Source organism: Thalia democratica, chromosome 9 (genome assembly GCF_965202585.1).
Source record: "Thalia democratica chromosome 9, ktThaDemo2.hap1.1, whole genome shotgun sequence".
In the NCBI taxonomy this organism is placed as follows: Eukaryota; Metazoa; Chordata; class Thaliacea; order Salpida; family Salpidae; genus Thalia; species Thalia democratica.
Genome location: NC_139173.1, coordinates 27,227,271 through 27,249,855, shown reverse-complemented (window position 1 = coordinate 27,249,855; position 22,585 = coordinate 27,227,271). Strand labels below are relative to the sequence as shown.

The 22,585-nt window shown below is 24.8% G+C and overlaps 1 protein-coding gene across 1 annotated transcript in view; it reads right to left on the bottom strand.

Annotated features, from left to right (window-relative positions):
* The window catches only part of LOC145845140 (protein dachsous-like), a 49,376-nt gene extending 44,500 nt beyond the window's left edge, over window positions 1–4,876 (bottom strand). Inside the window, exons 1-3 of the mRNA XM_082952562.1 lie at window positions 4,514–4,876; window positions 2,846–3,565; window positions 2,060–2,172 (exon numbers count right to left, since the gene is read on the bottom strand). Coding sequence (XP_082808688.1) covers window positions 2,060–2,172; window positions 2,846–3,565; window positions 4,514–4,876 — 1,196 coding nt within the window. The remainder of the gene's footprint in view (window positions 1–2,059; window positions 2,173–2,845; window positions 3,566–4,513) is intronic.
* Between the last annotated feature and the right edge of the window lie 17,709 nt (window positions 4,877–22,585).

Genomic DNA, 22,585 nt, shown 5'->3' with positions numbered 1-22,585 from the left:
ATTAATAAACAATTTTAGGAATAAATGTTTAAAAGAAAATGTTTTAAAAATTGCATAATGTAAACTGATAAAACTTTATTTCGAATGAAAATATAAAAACTTAAATGTTGAAGAATTACAAAATAATTAGGTCTAATACTAAGCGTAAATATATTTTATTTAAAAAAACTTGGTTAAAATTAAATTATTATTTTTGATAATAAAGGTCCTGAGAAACTACATGAAACTTAATTATTGAACTTAAACTAATCATAAAAACACTAATAAAAATTAATTTGTTACCAATTAAACTTTACTAAAATGGTAATTCTTAATATTTATAATTTAGATAAAAGTAAAATTTCAATAAACTTAGATACCATTTTCAGTAATGTATAAGTTTTAAATTTAAGTAGTTTAGTAAACAAATACATATATAACTAAAAATCTAATGCCATTGTTATTTCAAACCATCTTCAAAAAGTAAATTTAAGACTGCTTCAAGTTTTCATTCAAAGCTTAGTTGGCAACTTTTTATGAGATTATTTTGCTTTTTAAAGTCTTATTTTGACTCAGTAGTGGCAAACAGTTACTTATTTAAGACAACAGTAAATAATTAAAATTGCCTTTTACTTTAAAAATGCAAACTGTTTATATTTTGATAAAATCTTCAGATTTAAACTATGGCTAATTGGAACTTGAAATTTTTAAAAGTGTTCATTAAAAACAAACTACAAAAGTAATGAATACTTATGCCTAATTGCATTGTTACACTAGTTTTCAAATTACAACAAATTCTGACAATTTAAATCCTTACAAAAAACTTTGAAGGGCCACATTTTAGTTATAACTTAAATTTAAAAAAAATTACATTAGTCATATTTGGTCTAATTAATTATTTTTGATTGGTGGAAAAAAAAATTTAAACAGAAAATTCATAATTACAAAAAGAGCCATGCTTTAGTTAATTATAAAACTATTTTTGACCATATTTCAAAATATATTTCAACTTTGAAAAAAATATTCATGTAGGTTTAATTAATAAGACTTCAATAGTAAAAAAATAAGAAAATGTTTGCTAAAAGAGACAATTCACAATTTAGCACAATTATTCGAGTTAGAATTTTTGGAATTGAATTGTCAAAACTTGAATAGTCGTGCATTCTAATTGAGTGATGCAAAACTATATAGATTACAATAACTTTATACAGCTTGATACAAAAAGTTATTCATAAAACAATCATTTTCAATTGATTTTTCAACCATTTAACACAGCTCTCACAAAGACATGTTGAACTCATCAAATCTTCAAAAGCCTTCACAAAAAATTCACAAACCTATCAAGTTCATTAAAAAAATTCAAGCGTTGTTGTATAACATTCGCAAAACTGCTCATTCAACAAAAGCAAGCCCATTTTCAATTGAGGTTCAACTTGACCGTTATCTATAACGAAAATACTAATATGCAGCCAGGCCATGCTATTAAGCTAATATGATTAACTTGCTAGCCACCGCTTAATTGATAGCGGCAGATTGGCAAAAGTTTATGAATAAAAAACGAAAATTTTCATGTGTTTGACGCACGCGAGAAAGCACCGCACTTAGCTGTTTAGAGTTTTGCAACAATTAGCTAATTTGAATATTTTTAGAACTTGTTAAAGTGCTTTATGCATCGTTGTGATTTAGTTTTTATGCTGAATGCAATACAAGTTTTTTTTTTAATAAAATCTTAGTTTTTATGCGTAAACAAAAAGTTTAAATATCAAATGCAAAAAATGCAAATAAACCCAAGTTAAACTATTTTTTCACAAAAAAAAACAAAAATAAGTAGCTTACTACAATACTCAGGTGTATAATAGAATAAATCACAGCAAAACCCACTAGTTCAAGGTTAGCTTCAAAAAATTATTTTACTTAACACATATATTAACTTTCAAGCTTTTTTACATAACAAGGATGCTGTGATACATAGAAGCAGCTTCAAAAAAAAAAACAAAAAAGAAGCAGCAGCCAATACAAAGAGGGTTTGCCGCGAAATGCATAAAAACAAATGCGAATTAACAAGCAGGCAGCAGCTTACTTAAGATTTGATGACGACAGCTTGCTTGTTGCTATGGCATCATTAGAGCTTACATCCGGGTCACTCAAGTGAACTATTGCAATCGCGCTGCCTACTTCAATACCTTCTGATATCTACAAATATTGTTATTATGTGGATTTATTGTTAATGAACTTTGAGTTTGATTTGATTACTTATTATGAAAAAGTTAAACTTTGGCAAAATAAAGTTAAACCCACTTAATTGTAATATATATTTTGATTTGTTATAATATATATTTAGTTTAAGCCAATGCACAAAATTTGAACTACATTATTGTAATAGTTTTGCTAAACAAAAATTTGCTCCAAAAAGCTACTGAGTTTTTTAAACAGCACATGATAATAAATAAGATTTTTAAAAATGATGATATTATTTTGGTATAAATGCCTTAAGCACCAATCTTTACATTAATTTAATGTTTTAATAAAACAAACAGGCTTGCAATTAAAAAGCAAACCAGCTAATCCGGCAAAACAAAATTTAAAACTCTCATGCACAAACTCTCTGTGCTCTGAATTGATTTTATTTTGTGACTTTTCTTTTTCGCTGTCCACACAAACTTGGATCGGCACCAAAATCTTTTTAGCCCCTTTGTTGCCATTTCGCTTACTCAAAACTCATAAAAGGCATGTTGAAAAGCACAATTTTAAATTTTTTATCAACCCATTAGATAACCACTCAGTCAGCACACAAGTCAAAAATTGAAACAAAAAGTCAAAAAAAATAATAAATTTATTCAAACAAGAGTATTACAGTTGCACTTACCGAGTTGAAGCCTGGAGGAAGGTATTCCACGCGGATTATTGGATCATTGTCGTTGACGTTAGTCACTTTTACTTCAACAATCGTGATATTGGTCAATTCTGGATTTCCACTGTCTGCAGCTTTTAATTCAAACGAGTACAAATCATTTGATTCAGCATCGACTTCTTGTTTCAAGTAAATGTTTCCAGTGTTTGGGTCCACGTTAAAGTGGAAGCTGTCCTCAATTGAGTATTTCAAAATGTTGTATTGAGAACCATCTGCGTCAAAAGCTCTTATGTTTGTCACAAGCTGGCCAATTTTTAAGGCCTCACTGACGCTTACAATGAACTTTGATTGGTTGAAACGTGGCGCATTGTCATTGATATCTTCTAGTTCAACTTGCACTTTTAAGGTGCCTGTTCTTGCTGGGTTACCCCCATCTTTTGCAATGACATTCAAACTGTACACAGGCGTTTTTTCATAGTCCAGTTCAGTGATAATTTTGAGCTCAGCTTGCATTTTTCCATCAACAATTTTGCTTTCAACTGCAAAAGCTTTTGGTCCTTTTGTTTCTTGTTCCAAAACAAAAGATTGGACATCAAATGGGCTTGAGTCACCGTCTGTCACAAGGGGCAGTTTGAATTTGGAGCTGATTGGGGAGTTTTCTTTGATTTTGAGCTTTTGTTCAGCTTTTTCAAACTTTGGGGGGTTGTCATTTTCATCTAGAATGTTTACCACCACCTAAAAATTATTTATTTTATACACAAAAACTTTGTATAAAGCATCAAAATTGCTATTGTAAACATAAACATTTTTTATTCAAAATATAAGAACACTTAAAATATCATAAAAAAATCAAATGTATTTATGTCTCAACTCTAAATTATCTGCTAAACTAATATAAAGGCAAAGCTGAAGTGAGTGTGAATCACAAATGGCTGCAACACAAGTGAAGTTTGTTTCACTGTCTATTTGCAAAGCTATTGTTTGAAACCGCTGAGGGAAAAGCAAATCGATTTTTGACTAATTTATTAACTGGTTTAAATTTTGCTTCATTACAAAGCAGTTATATTTCATAGCACAAGAATTAACAGTCAGCATTGCTATTCAAAAAGCAATAATGCTGTTGTTATTTTGCTAATAACAATAATGTTTGAAATCTTGATAGTTTTTGTTACTACTTGTAATCAAACTTAAACAATCTGATTTTAATTGAAAACAATTTTTAACTTCTACAGTTTCTTTTGAGAAAAACTTTGCTAAATAAAAAAATAAATATTCTCTGTTAAAATATATAAAACTGCACAGATATCTAGCAAATATATATTTGCTTATATAATTCATTTTGTAATGTAAATATACTTTCAAGTACAAAAATAGTTTTTACTTAATTTGGAAATTTTTTTGAAATCAAAGCAATTTTCAATTTATTTTATCTTATTTAGAAAAATATTTTTAACTATCAAACTAACTATTTTTAGTTGAAATAGAAAGAATAGTACAGTTAATAATCAAAAAACTGATTATTGTATACTTATTTTTATTAATCACTTAAAACAAAATTATACTTTTGAGTATTAAAAATGTTTTTAATACAAAACCATACAATAAACAATTATCAAATAAAAAACACTACAGTAAAATTTAAAAAACTACTAACAACACCAAATTTAAACTAATTTTTCAAACCTTGAAAAATTTCCTGGTGCGCAAGTTGTGAAACTTCATTTCTACTTGAGCAACATCTTCGTGATCGAGCATTCTCGACGTTTTAACAACTCCCCTGGTAAAGGCCCGGCTGTCAAAACTGGACTGGATGAACTGGTAGTTCGGGTCACCGTCAAACAGCAGCTGGTCAAAGGAATCCGGGTTGTTCTGGTCAGGGTTGAAGTTGCCAACCACTGTTCCAGCCAGTGAGTTTTCTTTGACTTCAAACTTGTACTTGTCTGATTGAGCAGCAATTTTGGTGAATAGAAGAAAAATTAATAGTAGATATAAGCTTGGTGTTGATTTCTTGGTCCCATCCAAGCATTTCAGAATACTTATTTGCATTTTAAGCACCTTGCATAATAATGAATCTGAAATAAATAGCCATTAGCTGTGTCAGTTATTTGATTTAAAATTTTAAATTAAAAGCAACCAGTATTTTTTACAGATTAGTTTGAATTTGAAACAACTCTCTATAAAGTTTAAAAGCAAACTTAAATTCTAACTACTATTAAAAACTGCTAAGAAATTACCATTTTTAGAAAAGGTAAACTTTTTACTTATTACTATTTAGTGAAATTATGAAGATTTTTTATGGTTACAGCAAAACAAAACTTTCATTCAATTAAAAGTAAAGTATTGAAGAATATATACCAGTTATTATACAGTAAGGTAAAATACTTTTGAACTTACAATAAAAAATTGTAAATAGTGTATTTTTAAAACGAACTAACTTTAAACAATTTTATATTTAAATTTTTTTTTTCTAATTTTAAATACCTAATTTACAATTTTTTAAGAAAATAATTTCAATAAAATTGGTCAAGCAGTAACCTAACTATCACAAATATGTAAAACAAATTTAATTATTTTGATACAAAATGCAAGAAAATTTGCTTGGTATAAAAATTTGACTGAAACATAAATCATTCTTAAGTTTATAAAATATTTCTACATAATTTGAAACAAAAGTTATTTTTACATATAATTGTTGACCATACCAGAATTGATGCTTAAACAAACTTAACATGAGAAAAATTAAATGTCAAATTAAAAATATAATACTCTATATATCGGCAATATCATACTGCATAAACAATATTTTTCAAATTTTTTAAATTAAATAAAACATAAAAAGTTAGTTTATGTAAAAACTAAACACAATAAAAAAATTAATTATTATAAAACAAAACATAGCTACAATAAAAATAAGCATTTAAAATTGTTTAAAACCAGTATCAGAATAAAATCAAGCATATTAGATTAATTATGTCTCAATCCAATACATGAAGACACTAACAGAACAGATGTTAAATAAAAATAAAAAAACGACTTAGATTACAATAACATAAGAAATAAACTATTGCAAAAAACCAAAGAAAACTGAGTGATAAGCTTTGACTATTTTCAAATATAAAACCATCTTAATTAAAAAAATATAACTGTATTTGTTTTTTCAATATTTAAAATTAAATTTTATTTAAAAAAAAGTCCAGAAAACTTTATAAATTCTAAAACTTTTTTAGAAACTGCACGATTTTCCAAAGTGGTACTTGGGTGCAATGTTGACTGCAGGCTTGTCAATATACTATAAGCACCACTCTGGCTCTTTGTACTAGAGAGAAACAAAAGTGTTTCTAATTTTTTATTTAAACTTTTGTGCTACTGCTGCACAACGGACAAGTTAATCGCGCCAAAACTGCTTTTGCAACTTGAAGTCTTATTTTATGTTGTTTTTACTTTAAACTAGTAAAAAATCAGTAAAATCCGTAAACTTAGCAACTTATATTTTAAAAATTACTATTTTAGTAGTTATATTTTATTATAAAAAGGTTAAGATGTCAAAATGGTTTTGTTTTTTATTTAGAATATGTCAAATAAAATCTTTTGAACACTGTGTATGGTAGTATGTTTTGAAACTACTGTAAAAAAATTTAATTAAAAAAACTGATAAAAATCTTTATATGTCAATAAGTGTGTTAATATCGATTTGAAAGAAATAGGAGCTTTCAAACAACAAGCGGAAAATTTAACAACAACATTATTTGTCATAATAAACTTAAATTATTGTTTTAAATTCTTAGAAACAAATATAACGAAAAAATTTTACAACTAAAATAAAAGTTACCCCGAAATTTCAAGGAAAATATAAATTATTAAACTCAGAAAATTAAAAACTTATTTTTACAATCAGTTTTAAAAGCAAGTTTAAAACAACACTGAACTACTTGTCAATAGAAAGCCAAAAAATACGTAAGTTTATTTTGATATTCTTTGTAAATTTAATTAAAATTATTTAAGTAATTTTGTTCGAGTAACTTCAGTTCTTTAACGTAAACAATAAACTTAACGATTAGATATTATTTTTAAGCAAACTTAAAAATAGTTGAAGGATAGCATTAAACATTACAAGTAATTTAAGTACTATTTACCAACAAAAATTTGACTAGTTAAGAAAAATTAAGTCAATAATTTGTGTTTATTGGTACAAAAATATTCTTTTAAAAGTTATGTTTTAATAAAAATATTAACAATAGATCAAAATACACCTTATTAAATAAACACTATTTATATCTTTTAATTGTTGGTTTTTTTTTATTCTAAGAAAACTCTTAGTCCTAAACTTTTTTTAATTTACATCATTTACTGTTTATAAAACTAAAACTTATAACTTAAAGTTTTATTTTAATTCAAATACTTTTTTTTAGACCTACTATGTATAAAATGTTAAAATAATATATACATATATACAAACATGTATGTTTTTAATAGTAACGGTTTTAAACTTACTTTAAACTACTTTATAATAAAAATATTTAAGATTTTGAAGCCTTAGACATGTCTGTTACTTTTACACTTTATAATCAAAATCAAAATTGAAAGACTTTAGCTTATAATATTTTTTAGCAAGCTAACTTTTTTTGTACATTTTATCGTAAACTATTTAAATATTTTATAGGTAATTTCATTTGACAATGTTAGTAAGTTGTTTTATGGTTAAAAATTTTTATTGTACAGTATACTCGATAAAAGCTACGCTTAACATATTTTAAAGCCTATGTTTAGAGTCTTTATCTAAACAGATAAATTTAAAAAAGAAAAACTGACTTTTGAAATATAAACAAAAGCTAGGGATTTATTTCACTATTTTATTAATAATATAGTTATTTTTTTCTAAACAAAACTTAAAAATAAAGAATTACTATGGAAATAAAAAGGTCTTTTAGTATCAGCTTGTCTTAAGCATAGAACAAGCGGAAGAAAATCTCACGTCGGTTTTACCAACATTCTAGTTTATTTTATTTCACAAATGGTTTTCTGTTATTACTTTTGAAAAACAGTCGATATCATTACTTTATATGCTTTTTAATCTTTTATTTGTTTTAAGAGTAACTAAAACAGTTCTATGGACTTTTATGCATTACGTACAAAAACTTAAACTTGAACACATTTTATAGCATTAATTATGACGTTTAAGTAAAGTTTAAACTACTAAAAACTACAAACAAATTTAACATTGGTTTATTGAACGATAAAAAAAGCGCTCAAAAGTTTGGTCTAAGGACCTGGTGTACGAAAAACCTTTCGGTAATCGAGTCGCATACCACGGTTACAGTTTATTACCTTGTCCAAGACGCAATAAGTTTTAATAAAATTTTAAGATGATAAGTTTTTAAAACATTTTAAACTAGTTATTGCACTTCTACGATCAAATGTAAGATAAAAATGTTCAATCTAACAACAAAGTAGTTTTTTATGGAAATTTAAACCTTAAAATAAAAGTAATTTAAATGATCAACAATTTTAAAAAGTTATAAAAAAAATTTGTTTATAGGTTTAAAAAAACACAAACTCTTAGTAAATTAAATCATACTAATAGTATTTATATATGAAAAACATTCTTTTAAATGAACATCGGTTTTGTGATAATAGTTTTTAAAACAACAAAAAACATCAGTGGTTTAACTCTTGATACAAAAAAGTACGGCATCAAGCCAAAAAAAAGTTCTAAATTATCTAAGTAAAGTACATATCTAATCACAAAGTATAAATGTCATAGTTTAATTTTATACTCCAAATTAAAAATTCAAACTTTTTTTACAAACTCCTTCAGGGGCAGCTTAAGACCTTAAATTTTGGAGTGAACAGATAATACAATTTTTAAATTAGAGTCAGCAACTGTCATAAAGGTTGCTTCGATTGTTAACATTTTTTATTATCTTTTTTTTTTTCTTTTAATCCTATGAAATTTTTAACTAATTCATAGAAACAAAATAATCTTTGCTGCCTTATTAATAGCCTAAATCCGCACCTTAATTTTTTTAATTTTTATAACTCTGCCAAAAGAAGCATTTCTTTTTCAAGATTTTTAAAAACCTACGAAAAAAAGTGAGTTCATTAGAACAGGGAAATCTCCTTCATCAGGAAGTGAAGAGGAACCTGGCTACAAAGATCATGACCTCCTGAACAGGGAAATCCCCATCACCAAGAGCTGAAGAGGAACCTGGTTACAAAGATCATGGTCTCCTTGAACAGTATGCTCTCATTGCTGTTCCTCAATAATCCTTGTAAAAGTTTGTACACGACTGTGATCAGGTACAGCCTCCTCTTGCTAAGGAGGACGCAAAAGTTGTGGAGGAGGACGTGGAACGTTTCCAAGGAGATTAGAGCACGGATGTTCTGTTATAAAAGTTTTTTAATTTAAAGTAACTGTGCTTAATTTTTACTTGGTTGCTATATCGAAATAAAAACTAGTTTTGTTGTTCTGCTTGTTTGTATACTTATGTAACTTGCTATTTTGTGTTATTAATTAATGTAAAAAAATAAAACTTGTTAAACTAAAATTTTTACACTATTTAAAAACACTTAGTTCTTGTTTAATATCAATTTAAATTACTTGTGGTTTCATTTTATTAATTTTATTTAAGTGAATAAATGAAACTTGTTGAATTTAAAATTCAGTTGTAATTTAAAGGTTTGATAGTTGACTGTTGTATATTACTAGTTTTAAGTAAAAGTTGTAGTAAAAACAGAAAAGTTTTTATTTTTTAAGTATAACTTTATACTAAGAAAATATCAGTTTTTCTGTAAGCTTCTCATTTAAATTTAACCAATTACTAAAACATTAAGGGTACACACCTTTTCTTCTAGATATGAAACGAAGACGGATTCTAAATCGTCTACTTCATTAAGATCAAGACATGTAGGATGACTCTCAAGGTGATACAACCAGTCTGCTAAATCGTTTAACTCGCCAATTTCTTTAGTAAGAAGCCTGTTTTTACAAAAAAAATTCAAGTAAAAATTACCTTTAAGTTAAACAACTGTTATAACTTTTTTTTTGTTTACTTTTGAAATTTGATAGCAAATGAATTAATTCAGACCTTCTTTTTGCAATAACTTTTCCTGTCTTAAAACTTAAGCTTTTGTTGTCCCACAAAACTTTATGAGTTTTTCTACAGTTAATTAATTCGAAAATACAAAAAAAAACCTTTAGTTTTACAGTAATCTCTTTCCATACAAGCTGTATCAAAAAATTCAAATGCATTTCATCTAAAGTGTTCAAAACCAACTTAAAACTTGTGAAATTATAATTAAAGCACCACCCCATATTTCCCTAATTTCAGAAAAAAAAAATTACCACAAACACTTTCTATTCACCTCAAATAACCTGATGTGCAGGTGTCTCTCGAAGAACCGCTCCAGCAGGCTGTGCACTATGAAGGGCCTCTCGTAAGCCGGCAGGAAGTTGACCAGGCCCAGGACCAGCTCCTTGCCGTGGTCCTTGGCCCTCTCGCAGTCCAGCTTCCTTGCCGCGTCGTCAAGCTTGATCCTGGTTGGCCGAGACACTTCTCCGCGGAACCCTAGCGGAATTAAGATTCTTCTTATGATTTGCTCGGTGAGGTCGTGCTCAGTAGTTGTCATTTAGTTGCTATTTTTATTAGTTCGAATGCTTTTGAAAAATGAAGTCCAAAAGTAAACAATACATTAGCTCACACTAAAAGTTTAGAAACTATTTTTTTGTGCTTAAAACATTAGTTTTTAATAATTTTGAAGTGAAATTTTTTCTACTAAAAAAAACTGTAATCATTCATTCTAAACCAAATTTTAATCTAAATGTTAATTAGCTTTTTGTGTAAACCTTAAAACATTTAAAAACAAAATTTTTTACAATAAAATCTAAAACAGTGTGATAAAGTTCCAACTAGTAGTTTAAGCTCAAAGATAACAGTGTGTAGCTTGTGTTTTATGCAATCTTTAGCTTACTATGACTAAGTACAAAATTAGAAAAGTAGAAAATATTTATTTTTGTCAATTAAAGTCAAGTTAATAAAATGGATCGTCATAAAAACGTCATTAGCGCGTAAAGTTTAAAAATGTTGTATGACGTCTAGAAAGAAAAAGAAAGCATGTGCGTTTAAAATGTGTTGAATTGTGTGTTTTTTATTGATAAAAAAACAATTAAAGCAAAACACATTAAACCTTCTAGTAAATAATAACTGCAATAACATTGGCTCTTAAACAATTACTCTCTTTAAATTACAAAAAAATTATTAATTTTTTAAAATTGTTTTATAAAAGGCATGGTTTCAGCAGGCTGTAAATTAGAACTGTGTATTACATATTGCTGCTACTAAGTGAAAAGTAAGAACTTTTTGGCAAAAAAATCGGGACATATTTAAAATTTTGTATTTTTAAACATCTGAGTTGAACTTTGTATACTATTTCAAACGTTGTCGACCAATATGAACTGAACAATCTCAAAATATAAGCAGTCTTAAAAAATAGATTAATCTTTTCTAGGATTACATTTTACAAAAAATTAAGAATGTTCATTAATTTTCACAATGTCCTTTTTTTAATTTCATAAAAAACGAAAATGTTTTACTTGGGAAACTTTCTAAACTTTAAGACAAGAAAAAATATGTTTTTAAATTCTTTTTTATAACTATTTATCGTTCTGGTGTTCTGTACTGGTAAAAGTTGATAAAAATTTATTTGTTTATTATATTTATCTGCTTTTCAGGCTTTATTTTCGCATCTAAAAACTTTTTATCACTTTTACTTTCTTTCTTGAATAACTTTAAAAGCTTAACGATTAACTTAAAGTAAAGTTATTTGTACTATTGCTAAAGGTGTAAGAACTTTTAGAAGATAAAAATTAGAATTTTGTTTATGATAAAAGCGATTCGTGTTTTTTAAGTTTTGGTCATATTTAATACCAAGCTAGCTATTGTCTACGAAGAATTTTTTTAAACATAAATAAAAACTTTAGTTACATTTATTAGATTATATTTCGGTTTTATAACAACTTTTGTAAATTTAATACATTTAATGGTGCTTATACATAAACTTACTATAAAAATGTTTTTTAATTTAAACTTTTATTAAACTTTTCAAAAAACAGTATTTAAGTTATATATTTTTAAACTGTGCTTTGTATGAAAAGTAGGAAAACTTTAAATATAAAAAGTTTATTTTTGTAAAAGTATTTTTACGGCTATGTAAAAAATTGCGAGTAAGAACAAATCAAATATGCAAAAATAAAATAGTTTCAAAACTTTAAAACAATCTAAATTTAGAATTTTAACCAATTATAGATTTTACCAATAAGCTATTTTTATCGAGTTATTGCAGCAACATGTGAATTTTATTTTAGACAAATATATAACACGAGTAAACATGTGTTGAAACATAAATATTCATTGATCATGCGTAATTAATAAGTATATCAAAAACATCAAAGAACTTTCGATATAAGTTTAATTTGTTGCAATCTTCACGATTTTCAAACAAAATAACGTTTAAAAGATATTTAATTTATTGGAAAATATATAAACTTTTAGATATTGAAACATAACTTTATAGATCAAATAAGAATCGCTTATTTAATTAAACATTTTTTGTTATAGTCTATAAATGAGCTCAACGCTTTTAGAATTAACTCTGATTTTCAATTAACAAATAATTTTTTTTAGTGAATAACTTTTACAACTAAGACCGTTTCGTTTGAGTCTAAGACTAAACTTTTTTTATGTAATGAAATATGTTTAGCATAAATGTAAGAAATAATTTAAAAAAAAATTTTAGTACACATAAAACCAAAATTTAAACATTTAAACAAGTCATATATGTTTTATATTTATACATGAAATAAATGAAGGTTATTTCAGCTTAATATTTCATTTTTTGTAGGTTCATTATTCACTTTACAAACAAATAAATTATCAAAACACTAAAACTCACTGTTAATTTCCAAATTTTTTATAAGTATAAAAAAATTTTAAAGAAATTATTATGTTTAATTTTGCTAACTTTCTTTTTGAATTTTGAATTTTTGAAAACTACCTAGATATAAACAACCAACTACTAAATTCCCTTCTGAACAGTACATCATTTTTTATAAAAATATATTTTTAAAATTACAACCAATTGTTAGAATGTTAATCAGAAATGTTTATTTTGGGTCATAAACTGATATTTAGTTTATTATTTAATTTAAATACCTTGGTACAATTATTTTTTATAAGTTATGACTTGAAAATTGTACAAGGTAAGCTTATGAGTTAATAAACATTTGTGATACTTAATACAACTTTAAAACAATGTGATTTCATTAAAGAGTTATTATTGTTAATTTTAGTCTTTAGATTATTTATTTAGATTACTTTTCTGAAATGAATCAAGAATGTTTACAAACTTCTTTCTTATTTTCTAGTATATTAAAAGTTAGGTAAAGATGTACTTATTTTTACAAAGATTTAATTTTGTGTATGATAGGTTGAGTTTACTGGTTTAAGTAAACTTATAACAACTTAATCTACTTTTTTGAGGAAACCTAGTTAACTTTTTTGTCTTTACAAATAAGTCCTGGTCCTTGACAAGAGGGTAAAAGTTATCCGTGGTGTACGACTCGATAACCGAAAGGTTTTTTCGTGTACCAGGTCCAAGATCAAACATTTTGAACGTATTTTTTTATCGTTCAATAAACTATAATAATAGTGTCTATTTTGTATTTATATTAATTTAGGTACTATTATTATAGTTACATTTTTAGGCGTTGTAAAGAATTTAAAACAAATTTGTAAAAAAAGAAGGAAATTTTTTGTCGTTATTTTATATTGTTAGATTTTTGTATTAAGTGTAAAAACTAAATTGTGTAAGTGTTACAGTACTTATTTTCTTCATTTTATAAAACTTAAGTTAAGTTTAGGGTTGAATTTCGTCTTTCAAAGTTAATAGAAAAACAGTTTTTTTGTTTACCAGTCATGTGTATTTTTTTTACTGTTTTAAATCACGATATTAAATAAAATTGAAGAGCTTAACTATTAACATGAAATACTGATAAAGCTCAAAATAAAAAATTTCAGGTTATTTAACTTACACCTTGTATAAAGAAGTTGAACCAAGTATTTTTATGCGTGCTATTAGGATTTTATTTTGTTTTGTAAATCAAGTTAATATTATTTTTTAGGTTCAAAAATGATTCTTACAATTTTTTTTTAAGTTTTAGTCTTAGACTCTACAGTTTTTGAGTAAATTTTGTTTACAGCTTTTTAAGTAAAAGTATCACGTAGTTAATTATGGTTTAATTTTTTTTTGTTTCTAACTGCTTGTTTTAATTGTTGAATTAAAAAAGTTTAAAAATCTCATTAGCTCTTGATAGATTGTAAAAGTATTTGGTGAAAGGCTCTTTCTTACACCGGGTCCTTAAACAAAGCTTTTTGAACGTTTTTTTTACCGTTAGGTTGTTTGATTAAAGTAAGTTAAATAATTTCTTAAGTATTAATTCGATTATTACTAATAGATCGATATATTTACATTAAAAACATTTAGTAAGTTTAAATAAACAGTTTAAGATGACCGACTTTTATACTGCTATATGGAATTTATATATAAAATATATATAAACATAAATATTTTGAAAATTCACAATTTCTATAATTTAAAAGATGACAAGTTGAGGTTAAACCAGTCAATAGATCTATAAGAAAAAGAAAGAAGTGGCTTAAAGTTATGGTAAAATGTTTAAAAAAATGTAAGAAATGTAAACACAAACAAATATGTTTTATAGCGTATTGTAATAAACAAAGAGCATAACTTAGTTAAACATTTTTTGTAAATAAAGTTACAGTAAAGTATTTTAGTGGGTATTTTAAACGTGCAAAAAAAGATTAAAATAACTCAAAGTGGCCGTGACAGACTTTTAATTGTTTCAATCATATGTTCTGATACTTTGAAGGTTAAATTTAGACTTGTGCGCTGTATAAAAGCAGTTCTTGAAATAAAGTTGTTCATTTAGTTGTGGTTGTTTTACAGTTGCATTAGGACATTCAGTTTTCGTTTTACCTTCGGAAAACTATTATCTTACGATAATTTTAAAATCAAAAATTATACAAAGCTATTAGGTTTTTAAATGTGAACCAGTTTAACAAGATTTTTAGAAATTTATTATTTGCAAGTATTCAAATGCGTTAAAACATATATAAATATACTTATTTAATTTCAACAGCTTCGGAATGTTTATTAAGATTCTTTTTTTGAACACAGGTCTATTTTATTTTCACCAGGTTTCATTTTTACTTTCAGTATTTTAATTGAAAACCCAAGGAAATCTTTATTTTATTTAAAAAATTAAACTACTAGAAACGATGAAAGTTTTCAAGATTGCTGTTATAGTGATGCTTTTGGTTATACCTTTTATTAATGGTAAGTTGATAATTACTTATAAAAATTAAACTTTTAAACAATTGTATTGTATAAGCTTCCGAAGTTAAAATTATGGTCAAGTAGAATTTTTTTTGTACAGTAAAAATTGATAACAAAAATACATAAATTTTAAAACTATTTCATTTAAAATATTTTTTTTTATACCCAGCTTTGCACTGTTGGGAGTGTCAAAATGCTGGGAATGAAAAAGAATGTTTGTTGAAAGGAAAACTCACTAGATGCTCGTCAAATGAGGTAAAATTATATAAATAAAGTAATTTTAAAGTAAAAAACCACATATCAGTATTTTTATTAGTTAAAGATTAAAAAAACTGTAGAAAGTGTTTTTTTTTTCGAAACACAACAGTTTTTTGTTCTTTTATTAAAAGTATTTTTAAACAAGATTTTATTTAAGCTAAAACTTTATTTTTTACAGGCAATGTGTGTAAATGAAATTACGGTGGACCAAGATGGTAGGAAAACGATCACTAAAAAGTGCCAAGAAAAGTAATGAAAAACTTTTAATTTTATTATTTACCGAGAATATTCTTTTTAAATAAAGTTTTTGATTTAAACTTGTGCATATTTTTAGATTACTGTATAATATATCTTTTAAAACTTATAGCTTTTTTTTATATAGCTTTGAACAAATTTATAGAATGAATTTTTAAAAAATGTTATCAATTTACGAATGCCAATAAACCATAAATAGCAAAATCTGCAGAGTTGTACTTTTATTAAATAAGTTTTAAAAAGTTACTTAAACATTTCTATAAATTTAATTTTTTAAACAGTTGGTTGAAATGTTTTTTTTTGTTGTTAAAAAGAAAAATATCGTTAAGTAAAAATTTCTTAAAAAGTTATAACTTTCAAACTATGAACCATTTTTAATAGATAAAAAACGTCTCATGAAAACAATAATTTAAAAAGTATTCATCAAACCTTAACAAAGTCGTTGATTGAATCAATTTGAAATAACTAAATAAATTAATTCAAACAATTTACAGTTTAATATAATGTGACAATTTACAGCCTTGAGTAAAGGTTATTTACTTGAAAAGTTTAGTAGCGCAATGGTAGATTAGCGCAAAAACTAATCATACTAAATTTTATAAGTATAAAGTAATAAGTATAAGTTTATATTTGTTACTAATATATACTTTACTTTTATTACTAGTATGAATCTAAAGTGTATGACTCATTTAAACATATATAAAACAAAATATTTTTAAGGTGTACAAATGGTACATGTATACTTAAAAAGTTTAAAAAAGGTTTTTAAATAACTTCAATGACTACAATGCTACGAATTATTACTTAAATATTAAAACAATTGCTATTCTTACCATTTTTAGTGCAAGTATAAGTTTTTATAAAGTTAAACCAATATTTTTAATTTTTTAAATTATAATATTGAAAAATTTATAAAGATTTATATTAAAAAAAAACTCTGTACAGAGAATCAACGATTTTTTACTCGACAACTTAGAAATATAGTTGTCATACAAAAGTTTTAATTAACTTTTGAAACTTATAAAATCCTTTACAAACTTTATGCTTAAAAATTGTTTAAAAGTAAGCAGCTTATATGTTCAACAGGAAACATTTTGAACTTTCTGAGTTGATATGATTCAGTAATCTTTTTATTTCTGTAGTTTATACAAAAAAAAAAAACAAATAAAAAATGATTTTAAATTTAACTATGATTATTGCCTCAAACTAGCACGAGAACAACTAATGACTCCAAATAAACTTGTCGTTTTTTTTAAGAAATATCTTAAATCGTATTCTTAATTAAGCTTCCAGTCCACATTACTACTTATTAAATAATTCTTTTATTAACATTTTCGTTTTTAAAGTTTTTATTTTGTTGTTATTGTGCAACCTTTTAAAACTATGTGGCTCTTAAAAAATTTTTTTTTAAATGCTTCCCACGCCTCTTCTTTAAAGCGTACTTCTAAATTATTAACAGCTTATAGTAGACTCTTTTCTCAAACTAATTAACTCTACATATGACTAAAAAGAAAAAAATATTCAAGGTTATTATTTTAAGTAACAAAAAAAAGTATCAAATTCTTCAAGACAGGCAAAACAAAATGCAGATATATTTTTTTCAGATTAAAATAAAAAAGCTTATTAAGTTGACACAGTTTGACTCATGTTTTAGAATTAATCTGAATACTTTAAAAATACACCTCGAGTCGTTAAGTTGAAACGAAACTTTGCTTAATGAAAGTTGTACATGCTAAAAAATCCATTTTAAGTTTAATGTTCTTTCTTGAGTTTTATTTTATGCTATCTGCTGTTTTAAATTGTTCTAAATAAAACTTTTAAACTATTAGTAGAAAAATTAAACTAGTTGTTGTGTTAAATTTTTATAAAATTATACACATAGTTACTTTAAGATATATTTAATTTAGTTTCATTATTTATTTTTTGAATATTTGAATTAAAAAAACCTAAAGTATAAAAATTTCAAAATAAAAGCTTTATATTTAAAAACTTTAAACAGATTGTTTAAAGTTTTAATTTTCGAACATAGTTGTTTAAGTATAATAAACTATTACAAAAAGTTTAGCTAGAAACAGCTAACTTTACCTTTGGCTTCAAAACCAAATAACTTTGCTGATTTTTAAACAGTTGATTATGTTAGAAATGGGCAACTTTTTTGGTCGGCTTTTTTATTTGTTCTTTTGAAAAAAAGAGCTGGATTTATTAGACATAGAGTTTTTCGCTCCGCTTTAATTTTGTAAATTTATACTGAAAAACTTATTAAAACAATATAATCATGAAACTATGGCCGCAAAAGTTTTATTTATATCATAATTTTAAGTTTTAATTAAAACAGTTTAAATACAAATAGTTAAGATAAAATTTTTAAAACTTAAAAATAATTCACAGTCCAGATAAAATTCTTAACGGATTCTGCGGACCGTATGTTTCCCTCGCATATTTCTATATAACAAGAACATCAAATTTATTTTAGTTATTTTATGCTTCTTCATTGCAGCTAATGCGCAAATAATCTGTAAGTATTTTTCCTCAAATATATGTTTATTAAACTTTTGAAGTAAAATTCAAACTTTGAAACAATAACTTACACTTAATTTAACAAAGAAAACTCTAAAAGAGATACCATTTATTTTAATTTAGCTAAACTTTGCTTAATATAATAAAATGTTAAAGATCGTTCAAAATTGCTTATTTATTAAACTTATCAAATTAGTGAAATAATTTATTATCAAATTAATAAGTTACATATAATATTTAGAACACTAAAAGACAAACCAGTTTTATTATGACAAGCCAAAACACTTTCTAAATACCTATTTAAAAAATTTGAGTCACTAAAGTAGCAAGGTAGGGTTTAAAATATTTTTCGGTTACAAACAAAAAACAAACAAGTATTACTAACTTGTTTAGTTTGTACCAAAATAATAAAACTTTTTCAAAGTGAGTTATCAGAAAAAAATATTTAGGTAAATTTTCAATTAATATTTTTTTAAGAAAAAATAAACGATCCAAACTGTATTTTTTTGATAAAAATATTTTATCTTGGTTGTAAATAGGAATTTAAGTTTTCAATCTTTATGTAGACAAAAACTTAGATAAATTTATTTAGAAGGTTTAAATCACTAGCTAAAAATTTGTCAAATTACCAGAAATTCAATTGTTTTTTGAATAAAACAATACATATCACATTTTAAATAGCTGCTAAAGTAAGTTGAAGATAACCACTTAAAGATAAGGAAAAAGTAAAGCTAGTATTATAAATTCACGGACCGTTCAAAATTTTCTAACAAGTTTTTCTTTTAGTGCTAGATACACCTATATGTATATTTTTATTGAACGAAAAAAAAATACGCTTAGAATATTTGGTCCTAGGACTTGGTGCACGACGAACCTTTCGGTTATCGAGTCGCACACCACGGATACTTTTTAACGTCTCGTCCAGGACATCTTGTCAAAAAAATCAAAGAAATTCTGATAAAAAAAAGAAAATATAAGAGGTTATTAAGATATATTCTGGACAGTAAATGTATTTGGTTATCTTTTATTGTTTAAATACTTTGCTACGAGCTTAATAGACTTATTTAAATTTTCTACTGTTTATTGATTAAAGTATTTTGTTAATATGTTTACTGACTTTAGTTAATTTCCACAAAGTATTAAAAAGAATTTAAAATCTATTACAGTTTTTATAAAAATTAATATAATTTAGAAAGTATGTACAATATGTTATAAGTTGAAATTTAGAAAAATTCGCTTAAAACTATAAATAAAATACCTGTGGTCTAGTTTTAATAAAAACAACAGTTTAACAAAAAGATTTGAAACTATAAGTTTTTAGTCAAAAAAAACGCATTTTAAGTTTTGAAATAAGCAGTATAAAAGTTTGTTTAAATCGTACGATAAAAAGCAAACAAAAAATGAAACTAACTTTTACAACTTTTTTCAAAGTAATATTGCTTTTACTTACAAAGATAAAGTTAATTTAGCAGGCATTCAAACGTGTAAGAAAATTTATAAAAATAGTTTAAACACGCCGCTGCATACTTTTAATTAGTCCAACCACGTGGAATAATGCACTAAAAAGCTAAATTTAAACTTTTGCTCTGCATATAAGCAGATTTTGCAGTACAGATTTCATTCAGTTTTGTAGTTGTGCAAAGTAGTAGAAATTTAAAGTAAATTTTGTTTTAGCTTATAGCTTAAAAGAACTTTGCAAGATAATAAACTAGGTTATTAATCATAAAGTTTTTAGTTTTTTATATTCAGGTACTTTCAAATGTGTTTTTCAGAAGTTTTTATCTATAAGCAAACTAAACATACATAGATTTATATGTAATTGCCTTTTAATATCAAAAACTTAAGAATGTTTATTTAGTCTATTTCAATTAAAGTCAGTTTTTTTAGTAATTTGAACTTATATATAGCTCCTTATTTTAAAAACTCTATCTCGCTGACTAAACTAAAACTACTTAAAACGATGAAACTATTTAACGCTATTTTTGTTCTGATACTTTTGGTTGTACCTTTTATTAATGGTGAGTTTCATTATTTTTAAAGCGCTGTGAAATTATTTATATTAAAACAGCTTGGGATTATTACATTTTAAATCTTTATTAATTTTGTTTCCAGCTTTACATTGTTGGGAGTGTCAAAATGCTGGGAATGAAAAAGAATGTTTGTTGAAAGGAAAACTCACTAGATGCTCGTCAAATGAGGTAAAGTCAAATAAAATTGTGTATATATTAAAAATAATGAACAACAAAAAAACGTATTAAAAATTTTACAAAATTAAGGTACAAAACTTTGCATTTGATTAAGACAATTTTTTGAAACTCAACAGTTTTGTGTTTTAGTTGAACAAAGTTTTTTTAATAAATTTACAATTAAACTTTAAAATCATTAATTTTTTTTACAGGCAATATGTGTAAATGAAATTACGGTGAACCAAGATGGTAGGAAAACGATCACTAAAAAGTGTCAAGAAAAAAATTGAAGTTCAATAAATGTTAATGAAATAAATGTTAATTTTCACTTTTCACTTTTTCAATGGTTTCATTACTATGTATAACTAGTATTCCAGTTAATGAATAGCGTTTAATTTTTTATATAGAGTTAAAATAAAATTTTATGCTCAACTTGACTTTTTTGTACTGTTTATAAAAATAAAACGTAAAAAAAAATAAGAATACTTAATGCATTTTGTAGATTTCTATTTTTATGTTTAAGGAAGATTCAAACTTCAAAAATTGTCTGAAGTTGAAGTACCATAAACAATACATATTTTCTAAAGTTGTTCTTTATAATACTTTATAGATAGAAAACTGATTCTACAATCTAGATTCTAGACCAACAACTGTTTAGAAAAATAAATAGGTAAAGAGTAGATATTTACAGAAAGGAAAAGGCATAAATTGTGCGATTGTGAAAATGAGTTTAAGAAATTAGTTAGTTGTTTTTAAATTACATATTGCTTCCGATCATTTGCATTTTAAACACTAATGACAAGTTCTAACTTTTTATTTTAACTAGTTAATTTTAACAAAAGGTTGAACATTAAAACAAGTTAAACTCTATAATTAATAGAGGTGGTCATAATTAGAATTTATTTCGTAGCTTATTAAGTTAAAACTTTTAGAAAAAAAAGCCTCACTTTCACCTGCGAACGGAATTTTATCAACAAAACTAAAATATAGCTCTTTTAAGTAACGAGATTTTCAATTTAATAAAACTAAGGTTTATCCAAAAAAAAATATGATCAACAGATCCAAACCATTTTTGTATTTTTCTTATATCACTAAACTATAAATTACTCAGCTAATTTTACATTATGTATTTGAATGTTTATAGCAATTATATCAATACTTTGTTATATTAACATCTATAAACTTTAACTAAAGCTAAAAGATCATAACCTATTAAGTTCTAGAATCGTTATTCATTAAAACCTATGAGCTAAAAAGTCTGTAAACAATGTATTTATCACTTAAAAGTACAAAAAATGCTGATACAATAGTTTATTGTTCTTTAATTTTTTAATGCTTATTTATTTTTTCAGGTAAAATATATTTTGTTTGACCAAATATATAGTTCTAAGCTACAACTTAAACTGTATATAATAAATCTAAATTTAATTTGAAATAAGGTAAATAATTTTTTCTTGAAATATTTTGCATTTGTCTCTTTATAACGAAACGTTTTTTATTTTTTAAAGTTTGTTCTGCAAATTTTATTTCCTAGAAAATTTAAGTGATAAGTAATAAACAAAAACACTAAAACAAAACTTAATTTAATAACTTAATTGTTTTTAAACTTTATAGCAAAAACTAGTACCAATACAAAACTGTTTAAAATTTATTTACAACTTTTAAGCAAATATTGTAACTGCTTTTTTAATAGCGTAATGCTTTTATATAGTAGAATTAATGTTTAGTTCTTTTAACCATTTTTTATAAAAAAAAACTTTAAATTGTTTTTTTTTAACAACTCTAATTTTTTTGAGAGTAATTTAAAGACTTTTTACAAAAATACTTATGCAGATGTTTCTTTTTTATTTAATAAAATGTTAGTTTAATTTTGTTAACTCTTATTTAAAGATTGTAGACTTTTTAATTTAACAAATAGAATTTAGTTTTATGATTTATTTGTATCTAAAGTTACCAGAATAAATCAAACAAATAAAAGTAAACAAAAGTTGTTAACTACGCTTTTTATAAAAATTTTGTTTTTTTAGTAATTAAGATTTTACTGATCAATAAGATATTAATTAGACACTATAAGTATAATTACCTTTTATATATAAGCAATATTTATGGCTGTGCTACATTTTATAGT